Source organism: Protopterus annectens, chromosome 3.part1 (genome assembly GCF_019279795.1).
Source record: "Protopterus annectens isolate FY-2018-M chromosome 3.part1, PAN1.0, whole genome shotgun sequence".
NCBI lineage: Eukaryota > Metazoa > Chordata > Ceratodontiformes > Protopteridae > Protopterus > Protopterus annectens.
The window spans coordinates 1,356,876,479-1,356,897,617 of record NC_056732.1 but is presented as its reverse complement, the minus strand read 5'-3'; the positions used below and the strand labels follow the sequence as shown (position 1 = coordinate 1,356,897,617).

Here is a 21,139-nt window from a genome sequence, read left to right as displayed (position 1 = left end):
GTATGAAATGCCTATAGTGGCTACTGCCAGACAGAGTACATTGCCTAAACATTTACAATATGGTGCTTCCATTCAGGTTTGTAGCAGGTGATCAAAGCGATGTGCTAAATGATATCAAAAGCTCCAAACTAAACCCATTCCATAGCGGTGCACTCTAACTTTTGTATTAACATCACATTTCTGCTGAGTGACTTTCTGGTTGTGTAACATGCAGTAAATATATACACACAGCCATTGTTTTCAGTGCAAAAACAACTCTTTCTCACTTACATCTAAAAAAGTAAAATGTCTCCTGCCTAACTTGGCCTTGGCTATGTCATTATGTTTATGTCAATAGAGTAAAGCCTTTTCACTGCATTACATCTAACAGCCTTAACAGCAACTCACAGCAGAAATGTATTTCAGATTTTGTGACTAATGTTTAGTTCAGAAGCTTGTACTACTGTTGTGACTAATGTTTAGTTCAGAAGCTTGTACTACTGTTTTTTTTTTTTTTTTTTTTGCTTGTTTGTTTAAATTAATCCTCTGTGCATTATGCAGACAGGGCAAATGACATTCAAAAGAATCATTAGCCTGGGCCAATATTAAACTTCTAGTCCATTGATGATAACACTATCTCAATTTGTTAAAGAAGTGAAAAAAATTGCAAAATTAAAGCAGTAATAACAAGGTCCAATGAAAAGGCTTGGTAAACATTTTTAGTCCTGCCTATTAGTGTGAAACAGTCATATGATCTTTTTTTTTTAAAGATAACTGCAAAAACACAGAATAATGTAGCACAGGCTGCTCTAGTTTGTCATGCCATGTGAGGACTCGCATCACTTCTTCAGTTAATTTTTGTTAGAAAAAGTTAGGACTTTATTAGTTGTACAGTCTTTCAGTGAACAGGTTGTCCATGTCCCCATCTATAAGACAGTGGTCCTTTACCACTTTGTGCATTATGTACATTCACTCCCAGTATACTCAGTGTTAGAACGCACTTAATTATTGTAACTTTGACTGTTACTGTCTACAATGGTAATTCATGAACATTACAGGAAATTGTTTCCACATATTGCTTACTTTGACTCCAGCTGAGTAAGTCTAGAATGAGAGTACTGTCACATGGGAAATCTTTTGGAAAAAATAGAATAAGAATTGGTGTGGGTTAACTTACCACTTGGACACAGTCTTCATTCACCAGTGGGCACTGTGGGTGCAGTCATTACAAATATGCAACACCAGCTTATTTAGTGGCTGTTTCTGTGAGACTAGAACAGTATTAGATGGGTGCTCTCTCAGCCTTTGTTTCTTCATTATTGACATCCATTAAGAGAATTAGGGACTGGATTTGCTACACGATCCCAATTCTCCACATTGACATTCTATTGTTTTACATGTCTGTTTAGTGGCTCCTGCTGAAGTTATTTGAAACTGGAATTGATTTGAGCTCAGTCTGTCTGCATTTCCACAGCAGCTCTAGTTAGGGAAAGTTAATAAAATAGTGTAATAGTTAACATATGGTAACAGTCAATGTTGCTAATATTTTAACTAGCATGATGTATCACTTTTATTCAATCTCTTAGTTTGCATCTCACATAGTGATATTGCACACACACACACACACACACACACACACACACACACACACACACACATACATAAAGTATGCACAAAATAGGGATTTTCCTTACTATTCCACCACGGTATCAAAATTCAGAATATTGCTTGGTTTCAGTCCAGGTCAATCAATGCCATTTCTGCAACAACCAATCAGCAGCATTGACAGGTAAGCTATGATTACCCAGGCTTTGGCCTTGGAGGTACTCTGGAGCACTTACTCACCTGGTATAAAGGCTGTGCAATTATGCCATAATTGGTGAGGGTCTCAATGCTCACCACTTAACCAACAATTCTGTGGCAAATTCATAAGTATGTACTAGGCTAATGACCACCAGGGGCTTTATAAGTTCAGCCTTTCAATCAAACCCCAGTTGTGTCCCTATGTATCATGGGCGTTAATTAGGAAGACGTATGTCAGTTAGGAAGTTTCTAGAGGTTATGTGGGGGGTATGTTAGTTTGGACATTACTGTCTGCCTCTGTTTATCAGAGACATGGAGGCCAGACCAGGATGAACTTATGATTTCCCATCCATTGGTCAATGTTATGCTTAAACAGGGTTAGGAATAGACTCTGTTTCACGTGGAATGGGAGCCTTTTCCAGAGCATGGGAACCCTCTGAGTCACATATATGTCTCTCCAACATGTCTTATTTATGTCACAAACAAGATTTAAGTCCTTAGAGCTAGTGGTTCTGATGCTGTTCATTTTGCAGATGTGAAAAAGGTCCATCAGAGCTGGATCTGAGGATGCCTTGTATGCCAGGCATAGATCACCTCTCAGTAACCTGTAGGAGACAAGGGTATAATGTTAGAGCTTCCTGGATTCTCCTGGTAAGAAACCTTTGTGGGCATTCCAACTGTTGCATATGTCTGGTCAGGTACATGTTGAAGGGGGAATTATACTCAATGATTGGTCTGATAAGTGCTGAATAAAGTTGCGCTATGACTTCCTTGGACATGTATGACATGCCCTTACTTATAAGTTGGGCAACATAGAATGATTTTCTTACTACCTTGGCCAGATATTGGTCAAAGGCCAGATTACTATCTACATATGTTGCCAGACCCTTGACTATCAGGTCATCTCTTAGGGGTGTCTTATTAATGGAGTAATTAGCCTGGATGGCAATTTTCCCAAAAGGCACTATAATTCAATTTCTTGGTTATTGAGTTTTAAGCTGTGGCTTTGACAAAACTCATTTTTCTGTGTTGGACTCTCTTGTAAGATGTTTGTTTCATGGGGGGGAATCTTTGTTAGCTCCCAATTTGTAGTCACCTGCAAACTTGGTCAAAAACTCATGACATAAGCCTTTACCTCTGAGATGTAAATGTTAAATAGCAGCAGTCCCAACACAGAGTCCTGAGGTACCAAGTGGTGACTGATCTCTCATTAGAGGTGGTATCACCAATCCTGACTTCCTGGGTCCTGTCTGTCCAGTGAGAGATACAGGGGTTCATGCCCAGTTCAGTGAGTTTGTCAACTATATCCAAATGGGGTATTGTATTGAATGCCTTAGCCAGGTCCAGGCAGGTGGTATGCACCATGTACCCCTCATCCATTGCCTTGATGACCTTCACAAAAAAAAGTCCACCAAGTTTAGTAGGGACAAAGCCAAACTGGATTGTATCTGGTGTCTGAAGGTTACCTGTGTCTTTGTTGATCATTTCCATGATGATTTATTCTATGGTTTTGCATATTAGACTAGTCAAACTGATAAATCTGTAGTTTCTGGAGTCGGTTGCTGGTCCACTCTTGTGAAGTGGGATAACCATTGCAGTATTCCTTTCTTGTGGTACAAAAGCCTGTTTTGAGGCTATAGTTTAGAAGTGACTCAAGTGGTCCTTATAGGTCATGTTTCAAGCTATTTAGGACGCATCCTGGAATATTATCGGTGCCAACTGAGGCTGTGTTTTTAGCTTTAGCAAGCACCACCAGGACATGTTCCCTGCTATTAGTTGGTGAGGTTATACTAGTAGGTATTTCATGGGGGAGGTGAGGGGGTAGGGAACTAAGTTAGAGATTAATTTGTCAGGCAGAAAATTCACAATGTCACTCTTTTCATCATTGACCACCAGTTCATCACACTGATGTGTGCTGCCTTTGAGGTTTTGGACATATCTGAAGAATGCATTGTGTTTGCCTTTAACCTGTGAAACTATCCTGACCTCATAATTGGCCTTGTTGGGCTTAATTAGTCCTATTTATTTCTTCTTTAGTTTAATTAAAGACTTCCTATCATTATGGGAGTTGCTCTTCCTGATTTTAGTCATGGCTTTTTTCCTTTTATTATATAGCCTATTAAGCTTAGGATTCCATCAATGTGGTTTGTTTTTTAGAATTTATTTTAGGCTTACTTCTAATAGGTACAACTGCCTCCATACAGCCATTTACATGTTGTAAAGGATCTCTGTAAACAATTCTGCATAGGTTGCTGTGAACTCATAGTTGGGAGGAAAATTGTATTTTGACAAACTACCACTTGATAAGAGGAAGTGTTACAGGGTTTGCTGGGGTTACAAAGTTTTTTTTTTTTTTTTTTTTTTTTTTTGAAGGAGACAGCTTTATGATCCACCTTACCAGTGAAGACATGGCACTGGGGTGAGTGTAGTCCTCTCCAATATTGATGAGTACCAGGTCCAGTATGTTTGAACTGCTGGTAGGTGTGTGCACTTGAGTTATTAAAGCCCAGAAAATATTGTGCTTGTGAGTATGAGGCAGTGTTATGTTTTCCAGTCTGTAGAAGGGTAGTTAAAGTCTCCCATGAATAGGGTATTTGGTATAACGATAAGTGTCTCTATAAGGTATAGGTACTAGTCATGGGATTCTAGGGACATAGAGGGTGACCAATAGCTTGCTAGGATATGGTATGGGAATTTGTCTATGGTGATTTGCATGCAGATTAAGTCCAAGGCATCATCCTGTTTATCCAGTGTAGTGTTATGTTTTTTGTTAATGTAGACTGAGACTCCTCCACCTTTCATCCCTTTCTATGAAGCTGATGGTCTAAATGTGGGGAAGGCACTAAAGCCTTGCACAGCCAGAGTACTTTCTGTGGATTTAAGCCATGTCTTGGTAATGGAACAGATGTCTATATTCTCCAGTGATGAGAGCTTGTAGGGTGTGGAGTTTCTTGTTTAGGCTCATAGTATTGAGCAGTAACACCCTTAGGTTTTTTGGGTTTTATTTGCTGTGTTACTAGGTTTGACAATTTGGCATTGCCTAAAAGAGGATCTAAGGGGGCTGATAAAATTTTATCTAATATTCGAAAGCCTAGGGGAAACAGGTGAAGACCATCATTTGCAAAGCAACTTGGTTTGCTAACCATGTCCTCTCACGCTGACAAATATTGAATACCCCTGGAAAGGCACCATAAACTAAGCCAATTATTGAAGTCAATCGACTTTTGTTCATACTATGGCATCATCCCTGGAGGTAAAATGCTGCTCAATGCAAGGCACATACCTGTCTGCGACACATATTCAGAGAGATTAACAATGTCTCTCTTCATATAGTCCAGGGAAGTACATCTCAGGTCATTGATGCCCACATGGGTCAACCTTAGCATCAAACTAATACAAACTATCTTTCTGTGCCCTGAGCAAAATATAAAAAGTGATAAAGCTTGAATAAGAGATGAGGTCAGGAAAAAAGGAAAGATGCACAGGTGACTTAAACCATACTTAAGAGTGAAAACCACATGCACAGTACAGCACCTTCAAGGTTAACTTTCCTTGCTGGGATACATACTGCCCCAGTATCAGTTTTCCCCTGGATGCTGATGATGAACAAGCAGACAATTCCTGTTTATGCTTTGAAAATAAAAATAATCACATTATTCTAGCTGTTCTATATGGTTGCTAAATATGTAGACCGCTTTACACTAAACATCTCTGTTAAGCTCCATTAGGATTTATATAAGAGTAACCATTTGGTAGAAGTTAAGACATCTGTGGCTAAACTCAGTAAGACTTGGATCTAAATAGTTCTAATTTTATCATTTTTCTTTTTTTTTCAGTTTGGAGATTCACAACAGCTGCGGATGGTCCGGATCCTGCGGAGTACACTAATGGTACGTGTTGGAGGTGGCTGGATCGCCTTGGATGAATTCTTGGTCAAGAACGACCCTTGCAGAGGTATGAAAAGCTGTTGAAAAAGTTTTGATTACAAATAATTGTGAGTTCAGCTTTAGAAACATTGTGAGGCACTGTCAGTTTTGTAGGTTTAATTTAAATTTGATACGGTTCCATCTGAAATGAGCTGTCATTTAAAAGTCATATGCATTTAATACAAATAACAAAACAGAGCTTACATCAGTAACTAATCAAAGAAACCATTGTCATCAGTGACGCCTATGTAACATCAGAGATCCTTCAGACAGTTTTAGAACCAGAGTGGAACAAGAAGTAGTAATTTCAAAATGTTCTGGCCACTGTTGTAGGTAACAACATGTGACTAATATTCTCTTGTCATTTAGTTGCCTCACTAAACTAATCTGAAGCTGTTATTTATTTTTCCATTGGCAAGTTTTTGTTTGTTTGTTTTTTCCCATTGGCAAGACCCAGAATTTAAGTTACTCCAACATTTTCAATTACACTACCCTTTTGTGAAATAACTCTATAATATAAATCACGACAATTACATTTTATACACAGTAATAGATGTTTACTTTCGGCTTTTCCCGGTTAGGGGTCACCACAGCGGAACTCCGGTCCGCTAATGATTGGCAGTCGATTTTTATGGTGCCGAGGTGCCAGCCCAATGCCCAACCTTCAACGAAGGCACGCCAATTCACGCATGTCTTTCGAACACCACTCGACCGTGGGGAGGACATGCAGACTCCACACAGAAGGCACTCCAGCCAAGAATCGAACGGGAGAACCATCTGTAATATGCAGCAGTGATTCATATCACAAATACAAATAATAGAAATATTTAGTAAACTGTTTTGTTGATGTTTTTTCATCATTCAGTAAATTCTATCTAGTATAGTAGTCAGTCTTTTTATGCATTGAATATTTACATGCAATAGTACAGCAAATGTGACTTTTAAAAGCACAAGGCTAAAGTAAATAATTTTATTTACCAACACTTGTATGTATCATTTATACACATACACATACATACACACAGACACACATATCTATCTGTATAGGCTAGTCCATCTTGGATAGCCTTCCAAAGTCTAATCTTTTGATTACTTAAAACCAAGGACTGACTTTCAGAATAAGGCCATGCAACAGATTTCCAAGTCATGGAAAACTGAGCTTAGGTGATGAGCACACCGACATGCAGGAGTTATTAAAAAAGTACCATGATCAATATTAAAAAAGTACCATGATCAATACAAAATTAATTCTACCAGTTATGCCTATGTAAGAGCAGCATGCTGAGAGAAGGAAAAGAAGATGTGTACCCGCAGCCATAAATAACATCATCTGTACAATAGTACACTGAGGACAATGACAACAGAAAAGGCAGGCCTTCAGGCTAAGGGCAGTCTGCAGGATGCTGACTAAGTGAGAAATAATGGATTGCTACAGGGTTAACAGTGAAACATTGACATGGCCACACAGGGTTTCCATATATAATCTGTACTATTAGAAATCAAAGTATACACAGCTATATGTTTAAGACCTACCAGGATGTTCCAGACACCTACAGAAGATGTGACAGGGGACATACTGGGTGTGTCTAAACTGATAGAAATTAAAGTGTACACAGCTATAGGTGTAAGAGCTACCAGGATGTTCCATACACCCAGAGAGGGCACAACAGGAGACACATTAGGTGTGTATAAGTCATTGAAATACAGGATCCTAAACACATTCATGGATAACAAGATATGGAACCAGCTTTGCCGTAGTGTTTCTGATAAGCATGCTCTTATGCATTCTCAGACCTCTGATCAAGATGGCTTGTAATGTCTAACCTGATGTCAGCCACAGAGGAGTCCACAGTAGCAGCATTCATGGTACATGTAAAAGTGAACAGATATGTTAAGTACCTAAATATCAATATGGTGTAGTACCAAGCCCAGGATGTGGTGTCAAAACCAGAGCATGGCAATGTAGTAATATTGCCGGTCTGCCACTGGCCAAATGATGATGGTTTCAAAGGCCATTGTTGCCATGCCATGGGATGTGCTACACAAGCATAAACATTCCACATGTCCTAATATTAGTACCACCTTACAGAAAATAAATGGCATGGCAGCAGCACGTTGAATAACATGCTTAGGGCATGTGTTTTACTAGCACCAGTAGAGTGCACAGTTTCTAAAGAATGCATATGTATTGTCAGTCATAGTCCCAGCCATCAGATGCCATGATAAGAATACTCTCCATAAAGTAAAAAATATGAGGCATACCACCATGTATTTAATATACTGCTGCAGCAGAAACCATGCCACCATGTATTTAATATAGTGCTGCAGAATAAACCATGCCACCGTGCATTTAATATAGTGCTGCCGCAGAAACCATACCACCATGCACTTAATATAGTGCTGCAGCAGAAACCATGCCACCATACATTTGATATACTGCTGCAGCAGAAACCATACCACCATGCATTTAATATAGTGCTGCAACAGAAACCATACCCCAAAGCATTAAATGTAGTGTTGTAGCAGAAACCATACCACCTTGCATTTAATATAGTACTGTAGCAGAAACCATACCACCATGCATTTGATATAGTGCTGCAGCATAAACCATACCACAGTCAATTTAATATAGTGCTGCAGCAGAAACCATACCACCATATATTTAATATAGTGCTGCAACAGAAACCATACCACCATGCAGTTAATATAGTGCTGCAGCAGAAACCATAACCCATGCATTTAATATAGTACTGCAGCAGAAATCATGCCACCATGCACCAAATATAGTGCTGCAGCAGAAACCATACCACCACATATTTAATATAGTGCTGCAGCAGAAACCATACCACCATGCATTTAATATAGTGCTGCAATAGAAGCCATACCCCCATGCATTTAATATAGTGTTGCAGCAGAAACCATACCACCTTGCATTTAATATAGTACTGCAGCAGAAACCATACCACCATGCATTTAATATAGTGCTGCAACAGAAACCATACCACCGTGCTTTTAATATAGTGATGCAGCAGAAACCATACCACCATGCACTTAATATGGTGCTGCAGCAGAAACCATACCACCACACATTTAATATAAAGTTGCAGTAGAAACCATACAGCCATGTATTTAATGTAGTGCTTCAGCAGAAACCATACCACAGTGCATTTAATATAGTGTTGTAGCAGAAACCATACCACAGCACATTTAATATAGTGCTGCAGCAGAAACCATACCACCATATATTTAATATGGTTCTGCAGCAGAAACCATATCATCGTGCATTTAATATAGTGCTGCAGCAGACACCATACCACCATATATTTAATATAGTGCTGCAACGGAAACCATACCACCATGCATTTAATATAGTGCTGCAGCAAAAACCATACCACCATGCACTTAATATAGTGCTGCAGCAGAAACCGTACCTCCATGTATTTAATATAGTGTTGCAGCACAAACCATACCGCCATGTATTTAATATAGTGCTGCAGCAGAAACCATCCCACTATGTACTTTATATAGTGCTGCAGCAGAAACCATACTGCCATGCATGTAATATAGTGTTGCAGCAGAAACCATACCACCTTGCATTTAGTATAGTACTGCAGAATAACCCATGCCACCATGCATTTAATATAGTGCTGCAGCATAAACCATACCGCAGTCCATTTAATATAGTGCTGCAGCAGAAACCATACCACCATATATTTAATATAGTGCTACAACAGAAACCATACCACAATGCATTTAATATAGTGCTGCAGCAGAAACCATACCACATGCGTTTAGTATAGTGCTGCAGCAGAAACCATACCACCATGCACTTAATATAGTGCTGCAGCATAAACCATACCACCATATATTTAATATAGTGCTGCAGCAGAAACCATACCACCTTGCATTTAATATAGTACTGCAGCAGAAACCATACCACCATGCATTTAATATAGTGCTGCAACAGAAACCATACCACTGTACATTTAATCTAGTGCTGCAGCAGAAACCATACCACCATGCACTTAATATAGTGCTGCAGCAGAAACCATGCAGCCATGTATTTAATATGGTGCTGCAGCAGAAACCATACCACCACACATTTAAAATAGTGTTGCAGTAGAAACCATACAGCCATGTATTTAATGTAGTGCTGCAGCAGAAACCATACCACAGCGTATTTAATATAGTGCTGCAGCAGAAACCATACCACAGTGCATTTAATTTAGTGCTGCAGCAGAAACCATACCACCATATATTTAATATAGTGCTGCAACAGAAACTATACCACCGTGCATTTAATATAGTGCTGCAGCAGAAAACATACCACCATATATTTAATATAGTGCTGCAACAGAAACCATACCACCGTACATTTACTATAGTGCTGCAGCAGAAATCATACCACCATGCACTGAATATAGTGCTGCAGCAGAAACCATAACCCCATGCATTTAATATAGTGCTGCAGTATAAACCATACCACAGTCCATTTAATATAGTGCTGCAGCAGAAACCATACCACCATATATTTAATATAGTGCTGCAATAGAAACCATACCACCATGCATTTAATATAGTGCTGCAGCAGAAACCATACCCCCATGCATTTAATATAGTTCTGCAGCAGAAACCATATCACCATGCACTTAATATAGTACTGGAACAAAAACCATACCCCCATGCATTTAATATACTGTTGCAACAGAAACCATACCACCATGCATTTAATATAGTGCTGCAACAGAAACCATACCACCATGCATTTAATATAGTGCTGCAGCAGAAACCATACCACCATGCACTTAATATAATTCTGCAGCAGAAACCATACAGCCATGCATTTAATATGGTGCTTCAGCAGAAACCATACCACCACACATTTAATATAGTGTTGCAGTAGAAACCATACAGCCATGTCCTTAATGTAGTGTTGCAGCAGAAACCATACCACAGTGCATTTAATATAGTGCTGCAGCAGAAATCATACCACTATGCACTTAATATAGTGCTGCAGCAGAAACCATACCACCATATATATAATATAGTGCTGCAGCAGAAACCATACCACCATGCATTTAATATAGTGCTGGAAAAGAAACCATACCCCCATGCATTTAATATAGTGTTGCAGCAGAAACCATACCACCTTGCATTTACTATATTACTGCAGCAGAAACCATAACACCATGCATTTAATATAGTGCTGCAACAGCAACCATACCACCATGCATTTAATATAGTGCTGCACCAGAAACCATACCACCATGCACTTAATATAGTGCTGCAGCAGAAACCATACAACCATGCATTTACTATGGTGCTGCAGCATAAACCATACCACAGTCCATTTAATATAGTGCTGCAGCAGAAGCCATATCACCATATATTTAATATAGTACTGCAACGGAAACCATACCACCATGCATTTAATATAGTGCTGCAGCAGAAACCAAGCCCCCATGCATTTAATATAGTGTTGCAGCAGAAACCATACCACCATGCACTTAATATAGTGCTGGAACAGAAACCATACCTCATGCATTTAATATAGTGTTGCAGCAGAAACCATACCACCTTGCATTTAATATAGTACTGCAGCAGAAACCATACCATCATGCATTTAATATAGTGCTGTAACAGAAACCATACCACCGTACATTTAATCTAGTGCTGCAGCAGAAACCATATCACCATGCACTTAATATAGTGCTGCAGCAGAAACCATACAGCCATGCATTTAATATGGTGCTGCAGCAGAAACCATACCACCACACATTTAAAATAGTGTTGCAGTAGAAACCATACAGCCATGTATTTAATGTAGTGCTGCAGCAGAAACCATACCACAGCATATTTAATATAATGCTGTAGCACAAACCATACCACAGTGCATTTAATTTAGTGCTGCAGCAGAAACCATACCACCATATATTTAATATAGTGCTGCAGCAGAAACCATACCACCGTGCATTTAATATAGTGCTGCAGCAGAAACCATACCACCATATATTTAGTATAGTGCTGCAACAGAAACCATACCACCATGCATTTAATATAGTGCTGCAGCAGAAACCATACCACCAAGCACTTAATATAGTGCTGCAGCAGAAACCGTACCTCCATGTATTTAATATAGTGCTGCAGCAGAATCATACTGCTATGCATTTAATATAGTGTTTCAGCAGAAACCATACCTCCATGCATTTAATATAGTGCTGCAGCAGAAACCATACCACCATGCATTTAATATAGTGCTGCAGCAGAAACCATCCCACTATGCACTTTATATAGTGCTGCAGCAGAAACCATACCACCATGCATGTAATATAGTATTGCAGCAGAAAACATACCACCTTGCATTTAATATAGTACTGCAGCAGAAACCATACCACCATGCATTTAATATAGTGCTGCAGCAGAAAACATACCACCATGCACTTAATATAGTGTTGCAGCAAAAACCATATCACCATGCATTTAATATTGTGCTGCAACAGAAACCATACCACTATGCACTTTATATAGTGCTGCAACAGAAACCATACTGCCATGCATTTAATATAGTGAAACCATACCACAGTCCATTTAATATAGTGTTGCAGCAGAAACCATACCACCTTCCATTTACTATATTACTGCAGCAGAAACCATAACACCATGCATTTAATATAGTGCTGCAACAGCAACCATACCACCATGCATTTAATATAGTGCTGCAGCAGAAACCATACCACCATGCACTTAATATAGTGCTGCAGCAGAAACCATACAGCCATGCATTTACTATGGTGCTGAAGCATAAATCATACCACAGTTCATTTAATATAGTGCTGCAGCAGAAGCCATACCACCATATATTTAATATAGTGCTGCAACAGAAACCATACAACCATGCATTTAATATAGTGCTGCAGCAGAAACCATACCCCCATGCATTTAATATAGTGCTGCAGCAGAAACCATACCACCATGCACTTAATATAGTGCTGGAACAGAAACCATACCTCATGCATTTAATATAGTGTTGCAGCAGAAACCATACCACCTTACATTTAATATAGTACTGCAGCAGAAACCATAACACCATGCATTTAATATAGTGCTGCAGCAGAAACCATACTACCATGCACTTAATATAGTGCTGCAGCAGAAACCATACAGCCATGCATTTAATATGGTGCTGCAGCAGAAACCATACCACCACTCATTTAATATAGTGTTGCAGTAAAAACCATACAGCCATGTACTTAATGTAGTGCTGCAGCAGAAACCATACAAAAGTGCATTTAATATAGTGCTGCAGCAGAAACCATACCATCATATATTTAATATAGTGCTGCAACAGAAACCATACCACTGTGCATTTAATATAGTACTGCAGCATAAACCATACCACCATATATTTGATATAGTGCTGCAACAGAAACCATACCACCGTGCATTTAATATAGTGCTGCAGCAGAAACCATACCACCATGCACTTAATATAGTGCTGCAGCAGAAACCATACCTCCATGTATTTAATATAGTTTTGCATCAGTATCATACTGTTATGCATTTAATATAGTGTTGCAGCAGAAACCATATCACCATGCATTTAATATAGTGCTGCAGCAGAAACCATACCACCATGCATTTAATATAGTGCTGCAGCAGAAACCATACCACCATATATTTAATATAGTGCTGCAACAGAAACCTTCCCACTATTCATTTTATATAGTGCTGCAGCAGAAACCATACTGCCATGCATGCATTATAGTGTTGCAGCAGAAATCATACCACCTTGCATTTAATATAGTACTGCAGCAGAAACCATACCACCATGCATTTAATATAGTGCTGCAGCATAAACCATACCATAGTCCATTTAATATAGTGCTACAGCTGAAACCATACCACCATGCACTTAATATAGTGTTGCAGCAAAAACCATACCGACATGCATGTAATATAGTGCTACAGCAGAAACCATACCACTATGCACTTTATATAGTGCTGCAACAGAAATCATACTGCCATGCATTTAATATAGTGCTGCGGCAAAAAACATACCACCATGCATTTAATATAGTGTTCTAGCAGAAACTAGACCATCATGCATTTAATATAGTGCTGAAGCAGAAACATAACTGACACAGCAAGAGCAGTCAGTGTTTATCTAGTGCTACACACTCTATGGCTATATGTACTGCCTTAACATGTATACATACTCAAAACTGCAGTGCCTGTATAACATTTCTAAGCCATTATCTTTCTTGGTGAGAGGATTATGAATCTGTAGAAGTTATTGTAAGTGTATTGTACTGATGTTAGATTCTTTTTATAAGTAGTAGCAATGATTGGTAGCCTGCATTTGAGCTGATGAAGAACATCTTCTTTTCCTATGGCTGCTCTTCAAGTAGGGTGTGAGAAAATGGACTATATTTTTAGCTCAGAAAAAGAGCTTGTTGACTTATTTATTTATTTATTTTTATTTTACGTTTGTTAACCGGGAGAGTCCAACTGGATACATGTCCATTTTCAGTGGAAGCCCAGGGAGAAAAGCTCCACATGTATATAACAAGTGTAAATACACATGCATGCTTATATTGAAATATAACAACATTGTTATTTATTTAATGAAATATTTAAACATTTTGTTTTCAAGAGGTCAAACAAGAAAAGGTTGGAAGTTGATAGTTGAGAAGGCAAATAGAGAGTACATATTAAAAGGGGATCAAATAGCCTTAGAATGGCTAGCACACATATCATCCTTATATTAAATCTTATCAGTAGATGAGAAGCATATTAAATCTGGATAGTTAAAGGTTCAGAGTATTATTCTTCTAGGATGTTTCTCATATATGATTTATGTTTTGAATGGGGTTAGTCAGGGTTTAAACATGGACAAAGCCAATGTGTTTTTAGGTGTTTCTTTAGGGATATTTTGAATTGGGATAAGGAGGATAAAGTAAGTTCCACAGGAGTAAGTTCCAGTTTTTACCAGCAGAGTTGGAGAATAATGATTCGTCAGCTGAATTGTTGGCTTTAGCAGTTTGTACTAGCATTCTGTTGGAGGAGCGGAGGGATGTTAGGTTACTGTAGGGGGTGACTTTGGATTGATATATGGACATGGTGGTGAAGTTAAATGAAGGGTTTAACCAGACGTTAATGTGAACAAAGTTGTTTTGATTTATATTTATATTTTTGTAAACTGAATTTGATTTTTCAAAGATAAACATCACAATTTTAATAGAAATATAAAATGCAGAACTCTGTTTTTATTCCACCAAAAAATAAGGCTGCATTGTTGTTTGAGAAACTTGAAAGAGATTATGGCTTTTTCCACATACAGGAAATATTTGTATAAATATAATTTAATGAGGCAAGAAAACCTGGCACTGAGTAAATTGTCATGTAATATGAATGGAATTCAATAATAGTTTTGTAAGTATGGACATACATGAGTTAGATACCCCCTTCAGTCACAACATGAGACTAAAACTTCATAAGAAATATGGTAACAAAACAAAAACACTTTAAATAAATTAGCTTATTAAAAAAGGAGTATCTGCTTTGCAGTTAGTACAGATGATTACAACTATGAGGTGTGTGTCTGCACTGATCATTTGTTGTATAACTGTCCCTGATTTTGCTTCTTTAGTTTTGTATTTTTCAATGTTCTGAAAATCCATGTTGATTTAAAATGAGTATAAGGTGATTCTGCCAAACTTCCCTGATGCCCATGACCATGTTGTACATATTGGTCAGTAAATGCCTGTTGATGCAAAAACCTGTCAATGGGAATACCTGATTTTTTTCCAGGATATCCCTCATTTTGCTTGTTTATTTGTTTACAGGATAGTTTTGCTTATTGTGCAGAAAATGCATGTTGATTTAAAACTTGTTCTTCACAGAGAGACAAGATTTAGGGAGAAGTTCTGTTGTCTTACTATTTTCATTGGGGAGCATTTATGCATTTCCCAGGACATCTCAGTGCACAAGTTAAGACTATTTGCTGACCCTAATAAGTGACCAGTAAACAAGGAGGTGTATTTTCTTTTTATAGCAGATTATGAATATGTGCTGTATTAATGTTGCTGTTAATAATGAGAATCACACAAAGTATAACAGATCTTCATTTTTTTAAAAGTTTCCAAAGACCTTTATTGAATTATCACTTGTGACATAAGCAAATTTACATTCATATAAAAGTAATCAAACTATATTAACATAAACATTATACTCCACATATATTGCTATATATCAAATAACCTAAGCGATATTACTTAAATTATTCACGTCCTGCCCTTTTTTTAAACAAAAAACATCTTTAATAAGCTATCACTTACTACATAGGCAATCATGCATTTATATAAATGAAAACAAGCCACACCAACACAATCCTAGTTGCAAGCATTTTACATCGCAAACCATACTGACGCACTTTCAGTTGCAAACATTATACATCACTTATAATCTACCCAATTGTTCTCACTCAGACATTACATAGCTCATTTAAGTCCTGTTGCCTTTTTAAACCTCATTCCTCCCTTGTATGTATTGTTCCCACAATTCCCATTTTTTTTCTATGTAGTTTGATCCTATCCCTTTCTGAAGATCTCAATTCCAGTTGTTTTATCTCTGTTACTATATTCACTACTTCCAGTATAGTTGGTTTAGATTTTGATTTCCATTTTCTAGTAATTCCTTTTTTGGCAGCCACCATTATTAGACACAGCAAGGCCTTACCATGTCTAGACAATTCTGATTCTGTATCATAGCTCAGAAAAATCATTTCCCTCATCAGACCAACCTGCCCACCCAACATCTCCGACAGTGCATCCCACAGGAAATCCTTAAAGTCTGCCAACTCATCACACTTCCAGAAAATATGTTCCCAATTACCTCTTTCTTCCCCTTCACACCTCCAACATTTTCTGTCTGCCTGAGTTAAAATTCTTTGGAGTCTACTTGTGGTATAAAAATATATACGTAAACATTTCCAGTCAGAAATCCTAAATCTTCTAGATTTTGTTGCATATTTGGGAGACGTACATATATCCTCCCATTGTTTTTTTTTTTTTTTTGTGTGAACTGCTTATCCAGTCTATCTTCCCAATCCTTTCTAACCTCCTCTAGTTGATTATTACAGTTATCATGCAATCTTTTATATGCTCTACTAATTATTCCTTTTTAATGGCAGCTTCTGTTCTACATTCTATTAAAAACTCTACCAGTGCTGGTCTTTCGTTTAGAACCTCCCTATTTCTTTCTCTTTGCCTATATACTGATATCAATACTTGATAGGGAAGACAATCTCTAACCTGCAGTCCAAATAAATTCTTGGCATCTTCCCATTCTATCATCTTTCCCTCTCTAGTTATTTGCTTCCAATACCTTGGTTCCTTTGCCAGTTTCTGCAGTAAATAGTATAATGGTTCTTCATGGTAGCAAATGAAAGCTTACATAATACTGCAAAGGTTATCACTGCTACTTGCCATCTAGGTTCATAGGTTCATAGGTTGGTACTAAGCTATACAGGGCCTATACAGGCCTAGCCATAACAATTCCCTGGCTGTTTCTTCCCACAGTATTTACTTCCCTGGACCCCTGTCTAGCAGGGTGACTGACATGATATCCGGGGTGAATTTCCTATCTCCCATCCAATCATCAAGGTTTCCTTTGAAGAGGGCCAAAGAGGTGCTCTGCTTGACATGTATGGGCAGTCTGTTCCAGAGTCTGTGGAGTCTCTGGGTCAGGAACCTATCCCTCCAGCATGTTTTATTCAATGTGATGACAAGGTTTAGATCCCTGGAGCATGTGTCTCTGAGGGATTGGTATTTCTTTAAGTGTAGCATGTCCAACAGCTCTGGGTTTGACATGGCCTTGTATGTTAAGCAGAGATTGCCTCTGATATATATGTTTAGTAATAAAATATGCATACCTGCATGAATATCTTGGATATCATCCATTTGAAATTGCTGTAGAACAGAGTGTCACATGCCTTGTCACCATAGATGATTGAGGAATGGCTCCATGGACAACTGGGTTGCTTAAAAAAAAAAAAGTTATTTTCCAGACATGAATATATGCTATATGCTGTTAATTAAATTAATAATGTTAAAACAGAAAATGCTTTCTATACACTCCATATCAAATGAAAGCTTACATAATGTTGAAAAAGATGTCAATGGTACCTCATGTCTCTCCCTTCTACTAATCTGAACATTTGCATAAATATCATACTTGTATGAGCATCTCAGGAACTGTCCACAAAGATACATTGCAGAAAAGAATGTCATGTGCACAGTCATTGTAGAGGTCAGGGAAGACTTTTTAGACTCTGTACTAAAGAAAATCTAGGTTATTTTTCCAGAAATACTACACATATATGTCATATGTTAGTAATTATAGTAATAATTTGAACCAAAATGTGTTTGTATGGTACTCCATGATATCAAATGAAAGGATACAGAATGTTAAAAAAATTGCACTGATACTTGCTATCCCACTAGCGATCTTTTGCAGATATTTACATTATTTGCCCATTAAATATGTAAATGTGTATATCATTCATATTTAAGCAAATATCACAAAAATGGAATGATGCCTACAAAACTGATTGCAGAAATATGAAATGCATGTCTGCACAAACAAAAATCAGACTGATAGTTAAAGACTACCTATTACAGCTACAGAGATAGTAATACTTATTTACATAATTATGGTAATTCATTTTACATGATTTAAATTACTTGCTCAATATAAAATATCCACTTTGTCTGGCTGACATAATAATATTATCATTGTGAAGAGGAGAATGTGCTGAATAACATTTACATTTTAACTTTTTTGTAACTTTCACAGTTTTTGTGATATATAAATTTGTTTACAGGTAAATTGTGAAACTGCAGTCTCACAATTTTAGCTCAGGCAAAAGCTGTCCAGACAGGAGCTCTGCATGTGTCAGGAGGTGTGAAATTCCACTCAAGCTAGATGCGAAAGGATTAATATTTTTGTAGAGTTCATGGACTTTATCAAAGTTCTGTTTCAATTTAATAGCAATATTTTTATTGTTTATTTTATCTGTTTGTTAATCGGGTTAGCCCAATGGGTAAAATGTCCCTTTTCAAGGGTGACCCAGGAGCACTGTCTGGTTAAATGACTTGCTCAGAGCCACACAGTAGGCCAATGGAGGTAGAATAAACTAAACCGTGTATTCTTGGCTACAGGAAGCAGCACATTAACAGCTCAAAGCCTTCATCCTGTGCACAACCTGACAGATATCAGATAAGAGGGACAGCCGTAATAACCACAGTGAATCCAAGTCACGTGTGCAGTTTTATAGCTAATCTAGAAAAATACTTCATTTTCACATTTGACAGTCCATATTCATCTTTTTAATTATTTTAAGCACTTCATTGATTACATTTAATAACATGGCATGGGTACAATATCAGAATTATATCATTTTAATATCTGTTGGAATTCTCTGTGCATGGATATAAATTTTGAATATGTTGATGATAACAGTAACTATTTAGATATGACTTTAAGAACACGAGGAGTAGCAAGAAGTTTTCTGTTATATTCAAGTACAGTTGGTGCCAAGAGATACATTGCAGTGCTGCTTAAAGTCTGATGCTTTCCCATTATGATCCATTTGATAACTAGTGAAAAACTGATAAGTATTAAACATAAGTGATTCAACATTTTTTTCTGTATAAGAAGGATAAATGTGTCATTGAATGTTTAGCAATGGAAGAGATTAATTGTATTTTAGAAGCTGTGTATTTTGAAGGAGACTCAGACAGTGAGAACTGTTAGCATGGCACTCGGCATTCACCACACTGACAAGGTAAAAAGGTATCAAGACTGAATGTTAACAAAGTGGTCAACAGCACGGAAACAATGCAGGCTGAGGTATGGAATTTGACTGGATTTTTTATTTCTGTATGTAATATTTGGGATTTGCAACTATTAGGAATTCCAGATTCCGGCATGACAGAGCATGATGAACTATCTTAAGCAGCAAATGGTAGAGTTTCAGAAAAAGACAACATTAGATGTGATTTAATTAAATCACACCTCTCTGGGCTGGAAGACAAAGCACAAAAGCATAACTTAAGATTATTTGGTATTTTGGAGGGTGAAGACAAATATTCGTTCAGCTATGTGACTCCTAAAGTAGCAGGATGGACTGGCGTTGCTAAAGACTTCCTGAGTGTTGTATCAGTGTAGAGTCTGCCATTGCATGAAGTGGAGGGCAGTTATGGAAAACTGGCCAGTACTCACAGAGGTTTGAGTCATTGTGAGAGAAAAAAGTGTTGTGGAAGTTGTAGCAATCAGACAGAAAACTGGCTATAACTGGGAGAATAGTGTTTATGAAGCAGGATTATTTTGAACTGACTTTAAAAGCTATTTTCGTTATGTTGATGTGATAAAGGTGTGTAAGTGTAAAAGACTTAAATATAGATTATTTACTGGTTCTTTAAAGGTATTTTGGAAAGAGAAATAGTTGGAGTTTAATAATCCTAATGAGGTCATTCAAAAAAAAATAAATAATTGCCAGAGAGTTTAATGCAACTGCAGGTGAAGCAAAAGGAGAAATGTTATTGAACTGATGGTCACTAATACACTGGGAGAAACATAAGATGAGCAGTGGAAAAGTCTGACTGAGAAAATAGCTGTGTTTGTAAGAGCAATCTATAATACAAATACTAGGATAGCAATATGTCATCCAGGGCTTTGTAATACAGAATGTTCATTTCCCAATGTGTGGTGAACAGTTTCATTAATTTGTGCTCCTTAATTAATATGTCACAAAGGTTTGCCTCATGTATCTTGCTTCTCTGGTTTATTTCAAATCCTTGTTTTTACATGACAATGTTTAGTCATGGATAATTAGGTTATATAGTTGAATCAATGTAAATTAAGTAAAGGGGAACAGGATGTCTTTCTGAGTAATTTGCAATAGAAAGTTAATTTGTTTTGCATACTTTTGTTTTGAAAGGATGCTGGCTGTAATAGCATTTGCTAGAATTTAACTATGTGACAATAGGGATACAGAACTAAATAAGTGCCAATGAACTAAGCTCATGATGAAAACTATGTACTAGGAAAAGAGATATCAAAAATAATTAATCAAAAATCGTCTTCTTTTATTTTTGTGATGACTTATTTTTTGAGAGGTTGATATGCCAGTTAATGGTATAATAAGGTTGTTATTATAAATGTATCCAAAAGAAAGCATTTTGTTGCCTGTTAACTTTATTTTGAATGCAGGTTGTGATATTAAACCATGAACTTGTAGTTGTCTGGAATTGCATTTGAAATTGAAATTCTGAGATGAAAAGTCATACGCAATAAGATGATTCTATTGGCACAAGAATAAAAAAGACACTTGTTTTGTGATTTCATAAATATTTCAAAGCCATTTAGTC

The 21,139-nt window shown here is 37.4% G+C and overlaps 1 protein-coding gene across 1 annotated transcript in view; it reads left to right on the top strand.

Annotated features, from left to right (window-relative positions):
- LOC122797773 (microtubule-actin cross-linking factor 1-like) overlaps positions 1-21,139 on the top strand; it is an 899,011-nt gene that overhangs the window by 848,457 nt on the left and 29,415 nt on the right. Inside the window, exon 36 of the mRNA XM_044066295.1 lies at positions 5,619-5,736. Coding sequence (XP_043922230.1) covers positions 5,619-5,736 — 118 coding nt within the window. The remainder of the gene's footprint in view (positions 1-5,618; positions 5,737-21,139) is intronic.